General features: G+C 31.2%; 1 protein-coding gene across 5 annotated transcripts in view; it reads left to right on the top strand.

Moving 5' to 3' along the window:
- The window catches only part of Cnn (phosphodiesterase 4D interacting protein centrosomin), a 31196-nt gene extending 14198 nt beyond the window's left edge, over positions 1 to 16998 (top strand). For 2 of the 5 annotated variants that reach the window (XM_083055225.1, XM_083055224.1), the window contains exons 3-15: positions 5470 to 5735; positions 5871 to 6033; positions 6185 to 6324; positions 7138 to 7548; positions 7988 to 8212; positions 8298 to 8618; positions 12077 to 12184; positions 12929 to 14173; positions 14340 to 14624; positions 14698 to 14922; positions 15043 to 15243; positions 15804 to 16035; positions 16170 to 16998. In XM_083055225.1, the coding sequence (XP_082911351.1) occupies positions 5470 to 5735; positions 5871 to 6033; positions 6185 to 6324; positions 7138 to 7548; positions 7988 to 8212; positions 8298 to 8618; positions 12077 to 12184; positions 12929 to 14173; positions 14340 to 14624; positions 14698 to 14922; positions 15043 to 15243; positions 15804 to 16035; positions 16170 to 16381 (4034 nt within the window). In that variant the 3' untranslated portion in view covers positions 16382 to 16998. Of the gene's footprint in view, positions 1 to 2857; positions 3257 to 4833; positions 4851 to 5469; positions 5736 to 5870; positions 6034 to 6184; positions 6325 to 7137; positions 7549 to 7987; positions 8213 to 8297; positions 8619 to 12076; positions 12185 to 12928; positions 14174 to 14339; positions 14625 to 14697; positions 14923 to 15042; positions 15244 to 15803; positions 16036 to 16169 lie in introns of those variants that run through there. The other 3 variants (XM_083055226.1, XM_083055227.1, XM_083055229.1) reach the window with 3 other exon arrangements.
- Positions 16999 to 17193: the final 195 nt, after the last annotated feature.

Here is a 17193-nt window from a genome sequence, read left to right as displayed (position 1 = left end):
GAAGATTGAAAGCACATTAAATATTAAGAAAACTAGGAGCCATCAAACTTCGTTAAGTGATGCTCCACAGCTGGATCAAGTAGCTTCTCTGATGGTTCTCGCAATTTCGTTGAGAATCATTTGATGATATTTTTATGTATTTTTTATATTACGCTACAATATAATACAAATATATATTTACGGTGCGATATATCATATAAATAACTAGCATATTAAAAGATCGAAATTCTCCAAATGTTTATAGCCACGAAAAATAAACTCAAATATAAAATCTAAGTATTCTTTCCAACATCATAAATTTTTTTGTTTTAAAATGTGCTATACTTAAATTTTTTAATATATTTAACATATTGAATTTTTTAATTTAACATGTTTTGTTATTATGCAAATGATTATTTTAGAACTATTTTACATTTTCAATGCTTCATAAAAGATATTCAGTTTAATTTTGTTTTGACTGAAACAAAATAAATTTTACGTTGTAAAATCGTATTATATTGATAAGCAGACGTGCAGTCTGTTAGGTGGCCTGGATGTTATCCCGACCTACTTATCCCGACTAGTCGGGGACTCTCGAAATAAACGGTATCTTTTATCTCTAATTCACATCTAGCATAGGAATTATTGGCCAGCTTCTTGTTACCCGGAGACGAACGAGCAGAAGCTTCAGCTTCAATTTGCATGTTCTATCTGAGACAAGTGTTGTGCATTCAAAGTCCAATATGAATATGACTCAGATATATAAGCTACCATTGTTTGCGTCATTTGTTTTGTTAGTTTTTTGTTATACAAAATCCGAACAATAAGGACACAACTTTAAAAAACTTATGGCAAAAAAATTTACTGTAAAACCATGAAGCTAATTTAAAAATATTCTTTATTTTTTTATAAAATTATTTTTGTTTCTGCAGTTCTTTGAGTTTAAAAAAATTTTTAAAGTCTTTGTACTACTTGATAATTTAAATTTTTAAAAATTTATAAAATTTAAGCTAATTAAATTAATTGAAGAAAAATTAAAAATTAAAAAAAAATATTTAATCTAAAAATAAAAAAATAATAAGATTTTTTTCATTTTGTTTGGACATTTTTTTTCCTAACAGCGAAAAATTAGCCATTAGGAGAATACTAATAATTAGCTAACAAGAGTATATTCATCCCCAAAAATATTCTTGTTGAAATTGGGGGCAGCGTTCATCTCTGACCGGTGGTGAGGTTTTAATTGTCAACCAGACTAGCCAGATTGATGATCTGGAGAGAGTGAGAGTCCGCGAAGCGGAGGCTGACCTGCCAAAATAAAGATAGTTTAAACCGTTCTGGCCTAAATGTGTCATCTATAAATACACGGGGAGCTCGCTCGCTTCGCGGTCTACTCGTTGGCGCGAATCGATATTGCAGTTGCATTTCTGCCGAAAATCGCGAGGCATCGGTCTCGGGTTCGCGATCGGACGGGAAATAGATTTGTTCTGGTGCGCGCACAAAGCTCTCAGCCTCTCTAGACGTCTTTTTCTTCTTCTCTTCGCTTTCTCGAGCTTTTCACATCGGCACGTCAAGACACGTGACGTGCGCTGGTGATGATCTTTGCCAATGACAGTTCAAAAGCGAATTCACGTTCGTGTTTAACGTTACAACGACTTTTACTACCTATAATGAAGTCTTCGTATTCGTAAAATGTGTTTCGCTTTTTGGAAAAGAGAAATTCGGAGAAAATTATATCCTTTCGTTTTATTCCGCGCGATGCATGAATGAACAATGCAGTAAATTTATTGGGAGGGATGCCATGTAAATATTTATTCATAGTGTAATACTTATCGGAATGAACAGACAACAGGAGCATTACAAGATAATATTGTATATTTTAAGATATATTTTAAGATATATATAATATCTCATTAAAAGATTATTTAAGTATTGTAAATTTTATTTTTCTAATATCAATTGGATTCTAATAAAAATTGTTTAATTCAAGATTTCAGTATTATGATATTTAAAAATTAGAAAATTACAACAGATAATTTTATTTTCGCTCATCATGGTTGAAAAAAGATTATATCAAGAATAAATAGTATAATATAATTTATAATTAATATAATTCAATTTAATTAAAAAATATCCTGTACGCGCTATTATCTTTTTTTACTTATAATTTGTATGTGAATTATATTCAATAATATGTAATTATTTTTATCTATCGATGACAATATAAAAATTTAATGTTTCTCTTTTTATAATAATGTCTTTGATGTTTTTTTATATTCGCAAGGAAAAATGCGATATTGTAATATTAGAATGACTTCGTCTACGGATAAATTTATTCCATGCGACAGCATAACATTTTGGGTACGAAAGGGATATGGAAAACGTGTAGATCGTTAATTAGACTAGATGAATCACTCGTGTTCCACGGGGGAATAATCATTTCTAAGTAGCTCCCCATGTTACTTAAATTGGCTAGTCGCAAACTTACCATTTGAACCGTACATATACATCAAGTATTTCAAACTGCTTTGTAATAAATATTCTATATATTTATGGTACACAAAGTTGATATTTTTTTATTTTCAACTCTGTAATTCTGAACGAAGTCTTTTAAACAACACGACTTAAAGAACATCAATTACGATTAATATTAATTTTCTTGTAACTTTTATAATTTTTAAGAATTTTATTTTATTTATTTATTTTTAATGAATTTATACAAATCTTATAATCTCACAAATTAAATAAAATTTATCGTAGCTGCTGATAATTTAAAGATAGAAATCTTTGTTATTAATTTGCATCCATGAGAAAAATGAAAAATGAAGTTTTGTTTAAAATGTTCAATCTTTGAGAAATAATCTCAATTATGAACTTAATTTTCGCGCTCTCTTGAAAGAGAAAGATTTTTAATTGATCCTTTTCAGAATCAATCTGAAAGAGCGTACGTGGATGTTCGACCTTCGCGAAATATATGTATATATAACGTTACGTATGCGCGTTTAGAATATAATTTTAACCACAGTTATAGCCTCCTGTATTTTCGACACTGCTTGTTATTCTGTGTCGCAGTTAATATTTGTGCAGCCGTCTCGTGCGAAGTTGTTTTACGCGGTGTGTCTCGTTCGGTCCCTTTTCGCGATTTCGTAGGGACGTTTAAAAATGTAGCGACTTCAAAAACGCGCTTTTCTTGGAATGGGATGTGTTAGGTCACAATCGAGACCCTTTCTGTCTTCGACAAACTACGAAGATAAACCTATAAGAATTGAAATTTTGTCAGGTAGGAAAAAGATTTACAGTCCTCCGCCTTTATTATGTATACATTATCATACTTATAAAAAATCGATTGAGATATTAAATGTAATAAGAACTGTATACTGCATTGAGTATTGATAAATGCAGATTTTGTAATTGATTGTTTTTAATAGATTATTAAATTATTATTAAATAACTGATACGAATTAATTATATGAACATTGCAATAACAATTTGCACCAAGATTTATTTGCTTTCTATTTGTCAGCAATTGCTGGCAAGTGATAAACGACCTCATAGCTCTCTATAAAGAGTCTGCAACAGTATATCTTTTGAAAGGGAGTGTCAAAAGGAAACCAGAAGAACTAACCAATTAACTCTTTCAATATATATTAGTTATAATTGCGAACGCACTATTACATATATATTTACAAATTCTCGTATACCTATCTAACTCATGAATTTTTTATATTAATTTCTATACAGATTTTATATGCAATTATTGCAATAATTACTTTCAGAATAGCACAATAGGAGAAATTTATTTTTCATTCGAAGCATATTTGATGTGTTTTGTCGGCTCTAATTAGTTATGAATATTGTATTAAACGTTATATACATATATGTATAAGCACGGAGATATAGTAATATACACATATAGTCTTCTATCATTTTTCTATAGAAAATATAATATATAAAATAAATTATGATATATAAATTATTTTATAAATTACAATTGTAATTGGACTTAAATATGAAATGAAAAAGTTCTCAATATTTATATATGTGGCAGATTATTCTGGAATGTTTAAGTTTCAATGTGAGAAACGACATCTTTTTGGCGCCCAATAATGCGCTAAAATAATTTAATTTAAAAGTGCATGCCGATGGCGCCGCCCGATCTTGCAAAGTGAATTTGGCACCGGTTACGTTTGCCTAGAGAAGCTGAGAATAGATTGATTCATCCGACAGATGCTTCTGTAAAGAATTATTCTAAAAATAGCACATGCTTATAAGAATTTTTTATATACCGTCTTATATAGGTATTATACATTAAATTAAAAAACCAAATTTGTAGAGAGAAGGATATATAATAAAAGAATAATTAGTATTTGAAACTAATTAGTATATGAAAGAAGATTTTACAAGATTAGATTTTACATGACAAAATAAAAATATTTAGACTAACATTTAAGTAATTCATATTTAAATAATTACTCGAAATATATAAAAAATATAAAAATGTATATATATAAAATATAAAATCATAAATAAATAAATAACAAAAAATATAAAAAATATAAAAACATACAAGTGATACATAGCTAGATAATGTTGTCACTGTTTAGTTAGGGAATATTCTCTCTCGTGAGAATTTAGGTAATTAAAAGTAACTGAACGACATTCTTTTATTTGTATCGTTCTACTTGAAACATCGAGCGAGGAAAATCGAGTATTTTCAAGATGATTAATTTATTAATTTCGGATTTAACGCGGCACATACGGCGTATCGCGGTTATTCAAAATTCGTATAGATTCCATCAACGGATGTCAGAAATGATACGGCCAGATCCGGAAACTGGATTATTCGAGTGACAGGAAGGAAATTGAATTTGACGGTGAACTTACGATTATTTCGTCGATTTTGCATGTGATTTCGTCACACGTTGTTCTCTTTCAAGAAATAGTGTTATACCTGTTGCCGATGCAATTAAGTAGAAAAAAAATTATTCTTTTAGCAATTAATATTTTGTGTTATATAAATAATCGAAGTTATTAGATCTATAATTAGTATTTAACCTTTTTATGTCTAAAAATATATGTAAATCGTGGAGTTATAAATTAAAACAATAAATCGAATAATAAGGCAAATATTATTTTATTTTGATCTTTACTTATTGTTATTAGTTTTCATAAAATTAGAATAATTTTATTACGATATTGGATGTATCTATTCATTGCATTTATTGTTCATAAATAATTATGAGTAAATTTATATGTGTTATATTTCAAAAAAGACAATTTTACATACTAATTAAATATACATATGTAATCTGTATGTGTATATTTTCTCTCTCTTTTCTCTCTTCCTTCGAAAGTAAGAATTATTTGTATTTACAAAGGAATTAAATGATATTTGCGCAATAAAATTTATTGAATTGCATTATCGTACAGGATCTCTGTAAATATACAATTAAGGTGTTTAAGCTAATATTCTGTGAATATTATCTATTCCAGGTGGAAACGCGAGAGCATATGGTGAAAATCTTCCTGAGGATAAAAACGGTGCGACGATGGCGCGATCCGGAAGTGGTGGAGGCGGCGGTGGCGGAGGGGTGGGTTACGGTAGAACCATGAAAGAGTACGAGGACGAGTTGAGTAGCTTGAAGAAGGAAAATTTTCAGCTAAAATTGCGAATCTATTTCTTGGAAGAACGAAATCCTGCAAGAAGTGGTATCAGTTCCTCCGATGAGGATATAATCAAGACGAACGTGGAATTAAAGGTTGGTTATATAATATCGAGCTTGTTTTCAGTAAAAAGTCTTACATTAATTATTAGAATTTGATTGAATTGAATTTTTAACGATTTATTATATTTATTAAATTTTTTATCAACGAAATAAAATGACAATCTTTAGGACGAGTTGGAAAAATTAAGGAAAGAAGCGATGGAAAAGCAAGGTCTTCTCAATCAAGCAGCCACAGCTTTCAAATTATACGAGGAGCAAAAGGCAGCGACTCGAGATCAATATCAGCAATTACTTGAAGAGGAGCGAGAAAAAGTAACCAAACTCGAAAAAGGTAAATATCAATTTATTTTATTCCCTCCACGACTTAAAATATTTGAAATTATTTTGTAATGCAAGATGTATATAAAATTTATTTGTTTTCTGCCACATTCGTTATTTTTATATTTCGCGTCTATTATGTATACATTTTTCTGCTATTCCAGAATTAGCGGAACAGCGTGTAGATGAATTAGATGCATCCGCGTTTTATAAAGAAACATTCGGTATCACTCCGGAACAAGCGTTGCAAAATGCGGAAAAATTGCGACAGATGGAAGAATTAGTGGCTTCTCTCGAAGCAGAGGTATGTTCGTAGAAAAAATATTAATAACAATTAACGCACTATTTTGTAAGATTTATAATTCTGCATCATTTCGATATGTAGAAAAATTTAATATGATATAAATTTGTTTGTTAATTTATAATTATATTATATTAAATGAAAAAATTATTTGCTGATGAGAAATGAACAATATAAATGACGCTATAATTATTACAATGACGTATAATTATTACATTATTAAGAAATATACTTCTGTAAATAATATTTTTAGGTAGATGAATTATTTTGAAAAGAACGTAATGTTTTACATTATGAAAAATGGATGTTTACTTGAATTGTTGTTAAATAAGATAAATTAATGATTAGTTTGGAATTGTGAACATTGACGTTTCTAAAGAGTTTTTAAACTTTCTTTAATTTTTTAACTAATCAGCAATAAAATTATTTTAATAATAATGATATGTGTTTCTTTCCTCGCTGCGAACAGATGTAGATTTAATAATGTAAACGACATATAATCTCGAAAGAAGTTTGAATTTACTGGATTTAACCAATTTATATGATGAGACATATAGACATATCATTTGAAATTGAATTTTATTTGTTCGTTTATTCCTATTTATTGCGAGGTTTGTTTCACTGATAGATAACGGCTTTAAATATGGCATAAAACAAAGAAGCAAGGAAAGTAGAGATAGTACAATTAATTAAACATTTTCTCCTTGTAATAATTCCGAAAATTGTGAATAATTGCCTTTTTGATTAAGACGATAATTTACGGAAAAGAAGTATTTGTGATACGCGAAAAAGGATTACATGACACTTGCGATTTAGGTGAAACAGACAACCGTCACTTTGGAGGAGGAACGTTACTGGGCGGAAGAACTCGAGAATGAGAGGGACCAATTTAGGGAGCAATTTGATATGCAGACGCAATTGCGGGAGAAGCAGGACTGTGAGCGAGTGCGAAGCACTGAGAAACTGTGCGAAGAGGTAAAGGAGTTGAAAGAGGAATTACTCAAGAGGGACTCCATTGTGCAGCAATACAAGGACGATCTTAGCGAACGGGACAGGCTGCTAAAGCAGAAGAGTACATTGTTAAATGAAAAGTGTCGCATGTGCGAGGAGCTCAACCAAATATCCGAGAAGAGGAAAAAACAGATCATTCAATTGAGGGCATCGGTGAAAACGCGCGATGATGCCCTTGCAGAAGTCAACAATAAGCATCGTGCGCTGTTATCACAGGTGAGTTAAATTGATTTTGTCTTTTCATTATATATATATATATATATATATATATATAATTTTTATTGCAATCTTATACATTTTTTTCAGAAGAGATATTTAATAAGTTTTGGAATCGAGACATTGATTATTTTAGGATTTATTATGTATTTAATGTTATCGATTTCTTTATGAACAATTACCGTCATATTTAATGGTCAAATATCTCTGTCTTTAATTTTTAATTTTACTAATAACAATAACATTTACTAACAATAATATAATAAATATAGTCTTATATAATGAATATAAGCTTAGAATATAATAGTCAAAAGTTTAACGTTAAATATGTTACAAGAATATGCAATCTCAGAAATTTCAAGCTTTCTATTTTAAAGCTGTCAATATTCCTTTATTCGATTTTTCTATCTGTTATAATTCTCCGCTTTTTATATTTTAGTGCGAATATAGCAAACGTTCGCCGCCTACTAGTCCTTCGGCTATAACTTCGCTGGTAAATACCGAATATTCATCGCTGTTAATGGGGCAGAAGCAGCAATCTTGTATTCAAAATACAACTAAATATGAAGGTGCTTATGATCGCGAATCGAATACAAAAGAAAAAGCAGCGAGTTTGAATTCACCCTTAGGCGGGGATGGCAAGGAGATCAGGCAGTTGATCAAGGTTAATAAGATTTCTCTATCTCTTTTTCATTGTTAATTTTATGCGATAAGATAATCCGATTTACATCAGAGAGTTCAAATTACAGGAATTGGAAGAGCGGGATAATGAATTGAAACGGCAGGAGGAGACCAGAAAACAATTAATATTAAAATTGTGCAATGCTGAAAAGCAGATGAAAAATTCGGAGCAGAAATTGAAAAAGGTAGAAGGCGAGTACGAGAAAGCCATTAAGGCGATACAAGGCTTCGTTGAGCGCGAGCAAAAAATGCAAGATATATACTCCCGTAAGGAACAGAGAACCCTGGAATTGGAGACAGAGTTGCGTAAAAGAAGAAACAGTCACGATCTCGTTTCGTTGAAGGATCTCTGCGTCAAGAACAACTCCGAAAACGATTCCTGCGAACAGGTCAATATTGCGAATTATTTTTAATCTTGTTTGCCATCTCTACGTTTCAGAGATGCGTTTATTTAATAATCGATACAAGTTTTACATTATTTATTGATATCTCAAAATGTGTAACACTGAAACGTAGAGACGCATTTTGCTTGCTGAGAAGCACGATTGGATAGCTTATAGTATATTTTATATATAGACGTGTCTCTATTTCTTTCAGGATCACTAAAATCGTATCTAATTTTCGCTTCTACCTTTCTGCTTTATACAATTACTACATGATTTTTATTTCTTTTATCGCTTTCTTCTAACGTTATAAAACTTACTCTGTAAATATTTCATTTTAAATTATCTTTGTAGTTTACTTATAATTTAATTATCTTTTTATCAGATACACAATGTATCTTGTCAATTGATAGATAAATTTTAATAATGCATATTTCAGTTATCGTTTATTGCAGTTTATTGCAATAATTGCGTTCAGAACGCACATAACAGATTATATATTCACTAACAACGTATAAATAGGAATTTGTACATTTATATAATTTTATAAAATTTTATAATTTTTACAAGTTTATTTGTATTAACTTTTTGTATATGAATACTTTTCAATTAATTTTTCATTTTATTGTTTTATGACAGTTATTTTATAGATGCTTTAAGAATCTAATGATAGACTGTTACTTATAGTCTTTTTTTTAACTTGCTTACTTTATGACCTTTTCTGTAATTTGCTGATATTTAATTAAAGCATAACAGACAATGAAGTTTTTTATACCAAGACACATAATATTTGCGCATTTACGCGAGTTTATTATGTCGAGATAAATTTTCTGAATGTACAAACTTCTAAAAAACTAAAACATGTATTAAATATTCAGAGATTTTTTTTTATTGTTAAAGTAATTTTAGATAAAATTGAGTTATCTGATTTAATATTTATTTAATACTTTGTTTTATGTACTTTTATTCAACGCTTTATTGAATCTGCTGATAGCGAAATTGAGACTTTTTTAAACTTTGTAAAAGCATGAAAGAATTTATAATTATATTTTAAGAATTTCGATTGTTTTTGCCAAAAGATATTTATGCAAATAAGTAAATATTATTAGTAGAAATAGTAAATTGGATAGTGGAGTTCTTAAACACATCAGTTGTTTTTTCGTTTTTATTTATTTTGGTCATCGCTTAAAGCTCGAAGTCTTTGTAATTGTTGCAATTTTGGTTTTTCTTTCCTCTTTTGTCATTGTGTGTGCCCCAAATGTGACTTGAGAGTACCATCTTTTTTGTCTTCTGTAAAACTTTAATTTATTTGAATGGATGATAGAAATCGCATTTTTTGATTTTTCTTTTTTGTCTGTTTTTTTCTGTTTGACTTTTAGTATTTCCAAGAAGTCCTTGCATTTGTCGCGAGCGCCAGCAGAAATTTCATAAAATTTAATCATAATTATGGTATTTTTTGATTGTACATTCTCATACCGAGGATTTTGAATATATTTTTTAACTATTTTTGAGCTTTCGAGTAATCTGAGTCAATCACTATCCAGTTTATTATTTACTATAAATAAAATATTAAAAATGTTATAGTACAAATTTGGCTATAAAATAAAGTGGCAAAACTAATGTAAAAATATTTATAGAGTATTCTTACAATAGAACAAGAAACTTGAAATAATTATTAAATATCTGTCGAACAAGAATCGAATTACTATTTAAAAAATTTTTCTCATTTCTCATTATTATCCTTTTGCACGCTAAATTTTTCTTTCACAATTTTCATTAAGCTTCTTTCCTTTTGCTTTTATTTTATACAGTTTTTCTCGATTTTTCTGCATCTTGCGTGGTATATGGTGTATTTGCTCAATGTTATAAAGTTTTTTAGGGAGCCCAGTCAGCGAAAGATCTTCGAAGAGTCGTAAAGCGCTTCGGTATCTTGGGAATACCGTGTGCAGAAGACGCGGTCGTCGTCTATTAATAGAGATCGCCGCCTCTTCTCGCAGCTTCTTACGGTCTACGTGTCGCGATACGCGAGCAGTCTTCATACGAAAACTCATCTCGACCGATCTCAGCCGCCGCAGCCGCGGTAGCGCCGAACGAACAATATTACGAGTATATACAGCTACACGTGCAACAACGTGATAGATCCGATCTTCCGACTCTGAATCTCTCGACGATATACCGCGAGAACGATTCGCATAAGCTCCGGAAATAGCGCGCGATTGATAACCCTTGACTGACGTAGCGAAAGAAAATTGCCGTGTGTCTCGAATACTTAAATCAGTAAAAAATTATACATATTTTTTAAAATTAATTAGAAATTTGAAAAAAAATCTATTAATAATTTCATTGTGGATTTGATAAACGAATTGATTACGATCGTAAGAAGCTGTAACATAATTCAGAGTTCAAATCAGACGCGTAATCTTGCCGAGAAAGGATATTCACCAGTGCTGATCACGCTAGCACTGACGTAGAGTATCTATTCGCGAATCGATCGTTGCTCGTATTATTGCTCCGAATTTGGGAGTTGAAAAAGTTCAACACACAACTAAATATGTTCTCTTGTCTGTGTGCCTCGATACGGATGGAGGTAGGTATAACGTCGTCGAGTGCTGTTCTTCTCGGTACTTGAAGGAGTATGCTGACTGTGCTTCATTCTACTGGGCTCCCTCCTGACAGTGTTATTTCTCTCAGCTTTAGATATTATAGATTAAAATTTAAAAGCTAATCTTCTCTCTTTCTCTTATTAAAATATTAATAGTTATTGAGATTGACAAATTAATTTAAAAATTAATTATAGCAATATATTTTAGAACAGTAAATGCAATCTTTATATTACTCGTTTTATATGAATTAAATAATCTTAAGTTAACGAGATTCCAATTGATTGATTTTTAATTTAAATTTGTTACTAAAACACAAATTTCGCTAGCTTCTATTAAATTAAATCATATTTTTTATGTCATTCTCTTTATATATATTTTCTGTTTTAAATTTTATAAAAATATATTTTTTCTTTTTTTTTATTGAAACAAAATTCATCATTATATCTTGGTTGAAAATGGTAAAATATGTATATTCTTATTCAAAGCTATATATGTAAATTTTAGATTGGCATATTTCTTTTATAGCAAAGAAGAGATTACAAAAAAAATATGTTTTTCTTTTAGGGGCCAGCGATTGTCACAATCGTAGCGCCGCGATGTTGGTCTAAGAAAACGAAAAGTTGACGAGTGTATAACTATTTCCCTGTATAAAAATATGTATATCTTGCATGTAACATTTCTTTGCAATTGATTTTTTTTTATCACTCCTTAAAAATCTCGCTTCTCATATATTATATATACATTGATTTTTTACTGTAATCTGTAATTTTTTACTGAAATTATATATTCGAATAAAGTATCTTTTCGGTGAACCTAATTCTTTGAGTTTTATTGACATGGAATGATACTTTATGCTTGCAGCAACGTTTCGAAGAAATGGAAAGCAAGATCAACGATCTGCGGGACCAAATCGAGACAATAAAAGCTGAGAAGAGTCTCTTGGAGAAACGGACACAAGTCGAGTCTGAGGTAAAGTGCAAATATAATTTATGTTTCATATTATGATATATTGCACGAGATATTCACATGTAATATATATACTAATAATAAAACAATTAATATTTTGCATATAAATAATTAAATAGTAATCAACATATAATAATTGAATGATGCATCTTGTACCAATTATTTTTAAATTGATTTTTTAAATTTAATTTTTAATTGTTTGCTAATCATATTTCGTTGTTGCATCATCTATATATATTTTTCTTCTTTGTATATATAATTACTCGTTGTATAATTATTCAAATAATTTGAAATAGAAAACATATATATTGTACAATTTACATTTGCGATATTCTGAATGAGTCGAAATCGCATTAATTTCAATACTAGCTTAGAAATGATATGTTATAAGTGATATATTTAGAAAGCATGCATAACTAGATTTATTATAAAAATATAATGTTAATCATAATAATATTTAAAAATATTCAATTATTGCTACGATATTTTATACTTTTGCTGATTTAAAGTTTCTCTTTTATAAACAATTCGTAAAAAATATAAAATTTACGTATGATATATTTAAAACTTCAAGTAAACATTTTTCTCAATTTATTGTAACTATATTACTTAGTTGCACGTTTGTATTTTATTACAAACAAGACGTATGTCAGAAACGTATTTGAAATAATAGCTGTATAATATAATACAATTTACTTTTCTGTGAAAATTAAATTAATTTATACCTTTCTCTTCTTTATCGTGCAGGAACTTCAAGAACGTCTTCATAATAAGGAGCAAAGGATCGAGATTTTGGAAACAGAGAAGCAGATCATTACGGAAGAATTAAAGGACAAAATCGCCGAGCTCGATAAGTTGAAGCACACCGAGACGAACAGCGAAGTCACTACCACCGATCATCACAATGATACTCCGCGAAGAGACGAATTGCTCGAGCAGCTGGATCAACGAAACGCCGAGATCGAGGAGAAGAACCGCAAGATCGAGCAGCTGACGAAGGAGCTGCAGATGACGACTCAGAATCTTCAGAAGCTGGTCAATACAGAACTCTGGAGCAAGAATAAGGAAATTGCCAAGCTGCACAATTACATGACGGCGTCATACAGCCACGAAAAGAGTCGTAATAAATCCGATATCGTCCAGGAAGCCGATAACTCGCAACTGACAAATCTGATTCGCGAGCTAAATGAGATCGGTATTAAAGTGAACTTCACCAACGAAACTGTCCAACTTAGCTACATCAACGGGAATGAAACGGTGAATGTGAAGACGCTAGACGAATACGTTCAGAGATTGACGAGTCAGCGAAACGATCTGGAGAAGGAAGTGGACTATCTGAAGTGGCTGAAACTCGTAGCGAAGCCCGACATCGCCGCGGAAGTCGACGGTTGCGGCAACGAGACGGAACGGGCGAAAAAGTACTGCGAGCTGTTGCGCACGCATCTGAAGGATCTGGTGAAGTTCATGAAGGAGATGCTTAGGAGTGCCGATCGCGCGGACACCATCGGTAACGAGCACAAGAAGCTCATGCTGGACGTTCTGCTCAGCTCCAAGATACTGTCGGACGATTTCGTGCGCGCTCTTGAAGGTATGGCCGTGCAAGACAGCGTGGTCGCGAACGAGAAAACTTTGGACGGTTCCATGAGAAGGAGTCGGTCCGAAAACATTGCGGAGACGATGAAGAATCAGGCGTCGCAGTCGGACTCCGAGACGTTTTCGGAACCCGACCGAACCGTCTCCATGGCTAGAATCGGCCTCCAGGAAACGCAGTACAAGAATCCGAGTCGTTCCAGATTTACGAAGTACACGAAGGCCTGCAGCGATTCTGAAGATTCCGCAGAGTATGTGCCTTACTACAAGACCTACCAGAACGATCTGAATGATTTGGACACGAGCTACCAGATACAAGAGCTGAAGGAGACGAATAATATGCTGTATTCTGAACTTAGCGCCTTAAGAAATGACCTGGTTACGAAAGTTTCTTTCGATTATGTAAGTAATATATCCACATATATTTGAATCTGGCTTTGTTTATTAATATTTTATATCAATTTTTAATTAAAAATTGCTAAGTAAGTTGTTTTTTGATTTTGTTACTCTTGTTTTTGAATTTATGATTTACTCAATTTATAATATAAAAATCTGAATTCGTTTACAGACAATTGATGAAAAGTTAACTCTGTTTATTACAAAATTGGAGAAGTCCCAAAGATTCTGTGAAAAGTTACAAGCTTCCTTGGAAAAGAGAATACATGAGTTTCATATGTTAAGAAAGGAGAATAAACAGAATAGCTTTCGGAAAACGCAAATGGAGAAGAAGATCAATGATGTTGAGCAAATAGCGAGCGAAATGACGAAGCAGAAAGCTGAGTTTTTACAATATAAGGAAAATGCCGAGAAGAAGACCACGGAAACTCTATTAATCTTCAAGGAGAACGAATCGGTATTGAAGCGCTATTTTTTTTACACTTGTCATAAAAAATTTGAACAGAAATTTGATAATCCGATTATTTCAGATGCGAGCGGAAATTAAACGACTGGAAGAGGAAAACGAAACTACCAAGACGACCATATCCAGCCTAAGGAAAGAGGTGGATCATCTCACCCTTTCACACAGTCAAATACTCGTGGAGAATACCAAGTTGACAAACGACAAATTGAGACTTGAGCAAGAAATAAGAAAAATGGAGAATCGATACGACGTAGCTGTTCGCTCGTTGCACGATAAATTCAGCAAAGAGGTAAACGAGGTTGGATTAATTCGTGAAAATAAAATCTTTTCCTCCCTTTTGTGTGTATGCGAGTGTACGTGCGTGCGCGAAAGAATTACTAATATATAATAATATATCATCGTCGTGCAGATATTTGATCTCAATCAGATCAACGATTCGCACCGAGCAAGAGTGCAAGAGCTCGAAGCGGTGAATAAAGAGTTCAGGAGACACATGGCAGTGTGTGAGGCTAGCGATTCCGCACCGAGCTCGAGCGGCGTGTCGTCTATACCTACAGACACCACGCTCAAGCAAACCTGCGATATTCTACATGAATATCAACCTTATAACGTTAGTTATTTCCTCGATAATTAAATGTGCGAAAGTTTTGGTCTTTAGTCTTATTTATGAAATCTAAAGATTGTATAAAAATAGTGATAGTACCTTTAAATTTAAAATACGCGGCATGTAAAGACTTTTCAGTATTATTGATTTCGCACAGTATTATTGACTGATAAGTGATATGCTTTAATAATTGCATGGCGTGAGTTATTCTAATTAAACAATTGTATTTGACGTTGCATTGACCCTATGATAATACAATAGAATTTTCTTATTTAATTCTCTCTATCTCTCGTAGTTAGAACATTGGACTTGCTAACAATGCTTTTGATTTATACTGTATGAATGTACATTATATTACATATTATATATATAAAATGTTCCATGTGATTAATATGATGATTTTTGCATTTAAATCTCTTATAATTTCAGTAGACAGATGCATCGTATGTGATTGAGTTACACATATATTATTATATATTTTGCACTTCTTTGTTCAAAACTTTCAACTCTTATGTGATTGCGTGTGATTGCAAGATTTAAATTTCGATTTCCATAATTTATTACAGAACTTGCAGTATTGGCAGTCGACAAATTATTATACGCTCGGAGGACGTAGTAAGTCCAGCTGTTCACCAGATTTAGGTATAGAAAGTGATGCCGCCGTTACCACGATAAGGCCTTTGAAAGACACATTAAAGATCACAGAATCTATGACTAACTTACTGAGTGACGAAGATAGCGGGAATAGTAATCACAGAGTTCGAGATACAAACAGTGAAAGTCCACTACCGATAGAAGGTGCGTTTTAAAATGTTTTATTAGTATTTCTAAAAATTTTATTAATATATAATATAAAATAAGACTATACTTTTTTAAATTAACTTTAAAATGTGATACTTTAAATTGTTTTACTTATAATAATTTTTTTATAGGTCTTGACGAGGTAGAAACTTTGAAACAAGAAAATGAAGCGTTAAAACGAAGACTGATGAAAACTAGGAGAGCGCTAGAGGACACATTTGAGCATCTATCAGCTTCAAACAAGAATAAGAAAAACGTTGAAAAAGCGATAATAAAGCAGCTTTTAATCACTAGAAATGTTCTAAAAAAAACGAGGACATTTGATGAACCTTTGGACAATTAATAGAGATTACAGACTGACAGAGCGAGAAATATTGCATAAAAAACAAAAAAATAGAGCATGAAATTGTTACTCGTTGAATTGTGTTCTCATAAATTAGCTATTTATTCATGTAAATGTATAGTGTTTTATCTTTTCTCGTATTTTCGAAATAAGAAAACGAACAATACATATCGGTACAAAAGATTATAAGACACTCCTAACGTATTATAAAATTTCTAAACAAAAAAAAAGATTTCTAAGCGACAATATTTTCATACAAGCGGAACATGCTATTTTCATTTTAAAAAATTTATATAAATATAAATATATATATATATATATATATATATATATATAAACGAAAAAGAATTTAAGGTGAATTGTATATTGAGATTTGTATATATTTATAGAGACGTAATAAGAATGAGACATTTTCGTAATTTTTTCGTGAAAAAAGTTCTAGGTGCTGATGATGGCGCGAATTGCACCTTAAAATCAGTCTTCGTTTATTGACGTACTTTGCTTTATGAATAACAAATTCATATGTGTGTATATAATTATTGCATGTGTGTATCATTATGTATTTAGCATCTGTACATAATACTACTTAATAAAGTGTCATTATTATTTAAGATTTATATGCCAATCACAAATGCGTACTCACGATTCATATACGATGTGAAATATGATACGGATAGTTAATTATCTTACGCTAATTGTAAGTTTTACGTCATGAATTTTTGTTCTCTGTTTTGACTTTTCAATTTGTTTTCCTTGGTATTTTACATCTCCGACTCCAAACAACTTAATTTCACATTTAGCGCATCACGCAC

This window comes from Prenolepis imparis, unplaced genomic scaffold, assembly GCF_030444845.1.
Source record: "Prenolepis imparis isolate NDT839.2.m4 unplaced genomic scaffold, iyPreImpa1.0 SCAF_15, whole genome shotgun sequence".
Lineage (NCBI taxonomy): Eukaryota > Metazoa > Arthropoda > Insecta > Hymenoptera > Formicidae > Prenolepis > Prenolepis imparis.
Note: the sequence above shows the minus strand (reverse complement) of the source record. Positions and strands in the feature narration are given on the sequence as shown.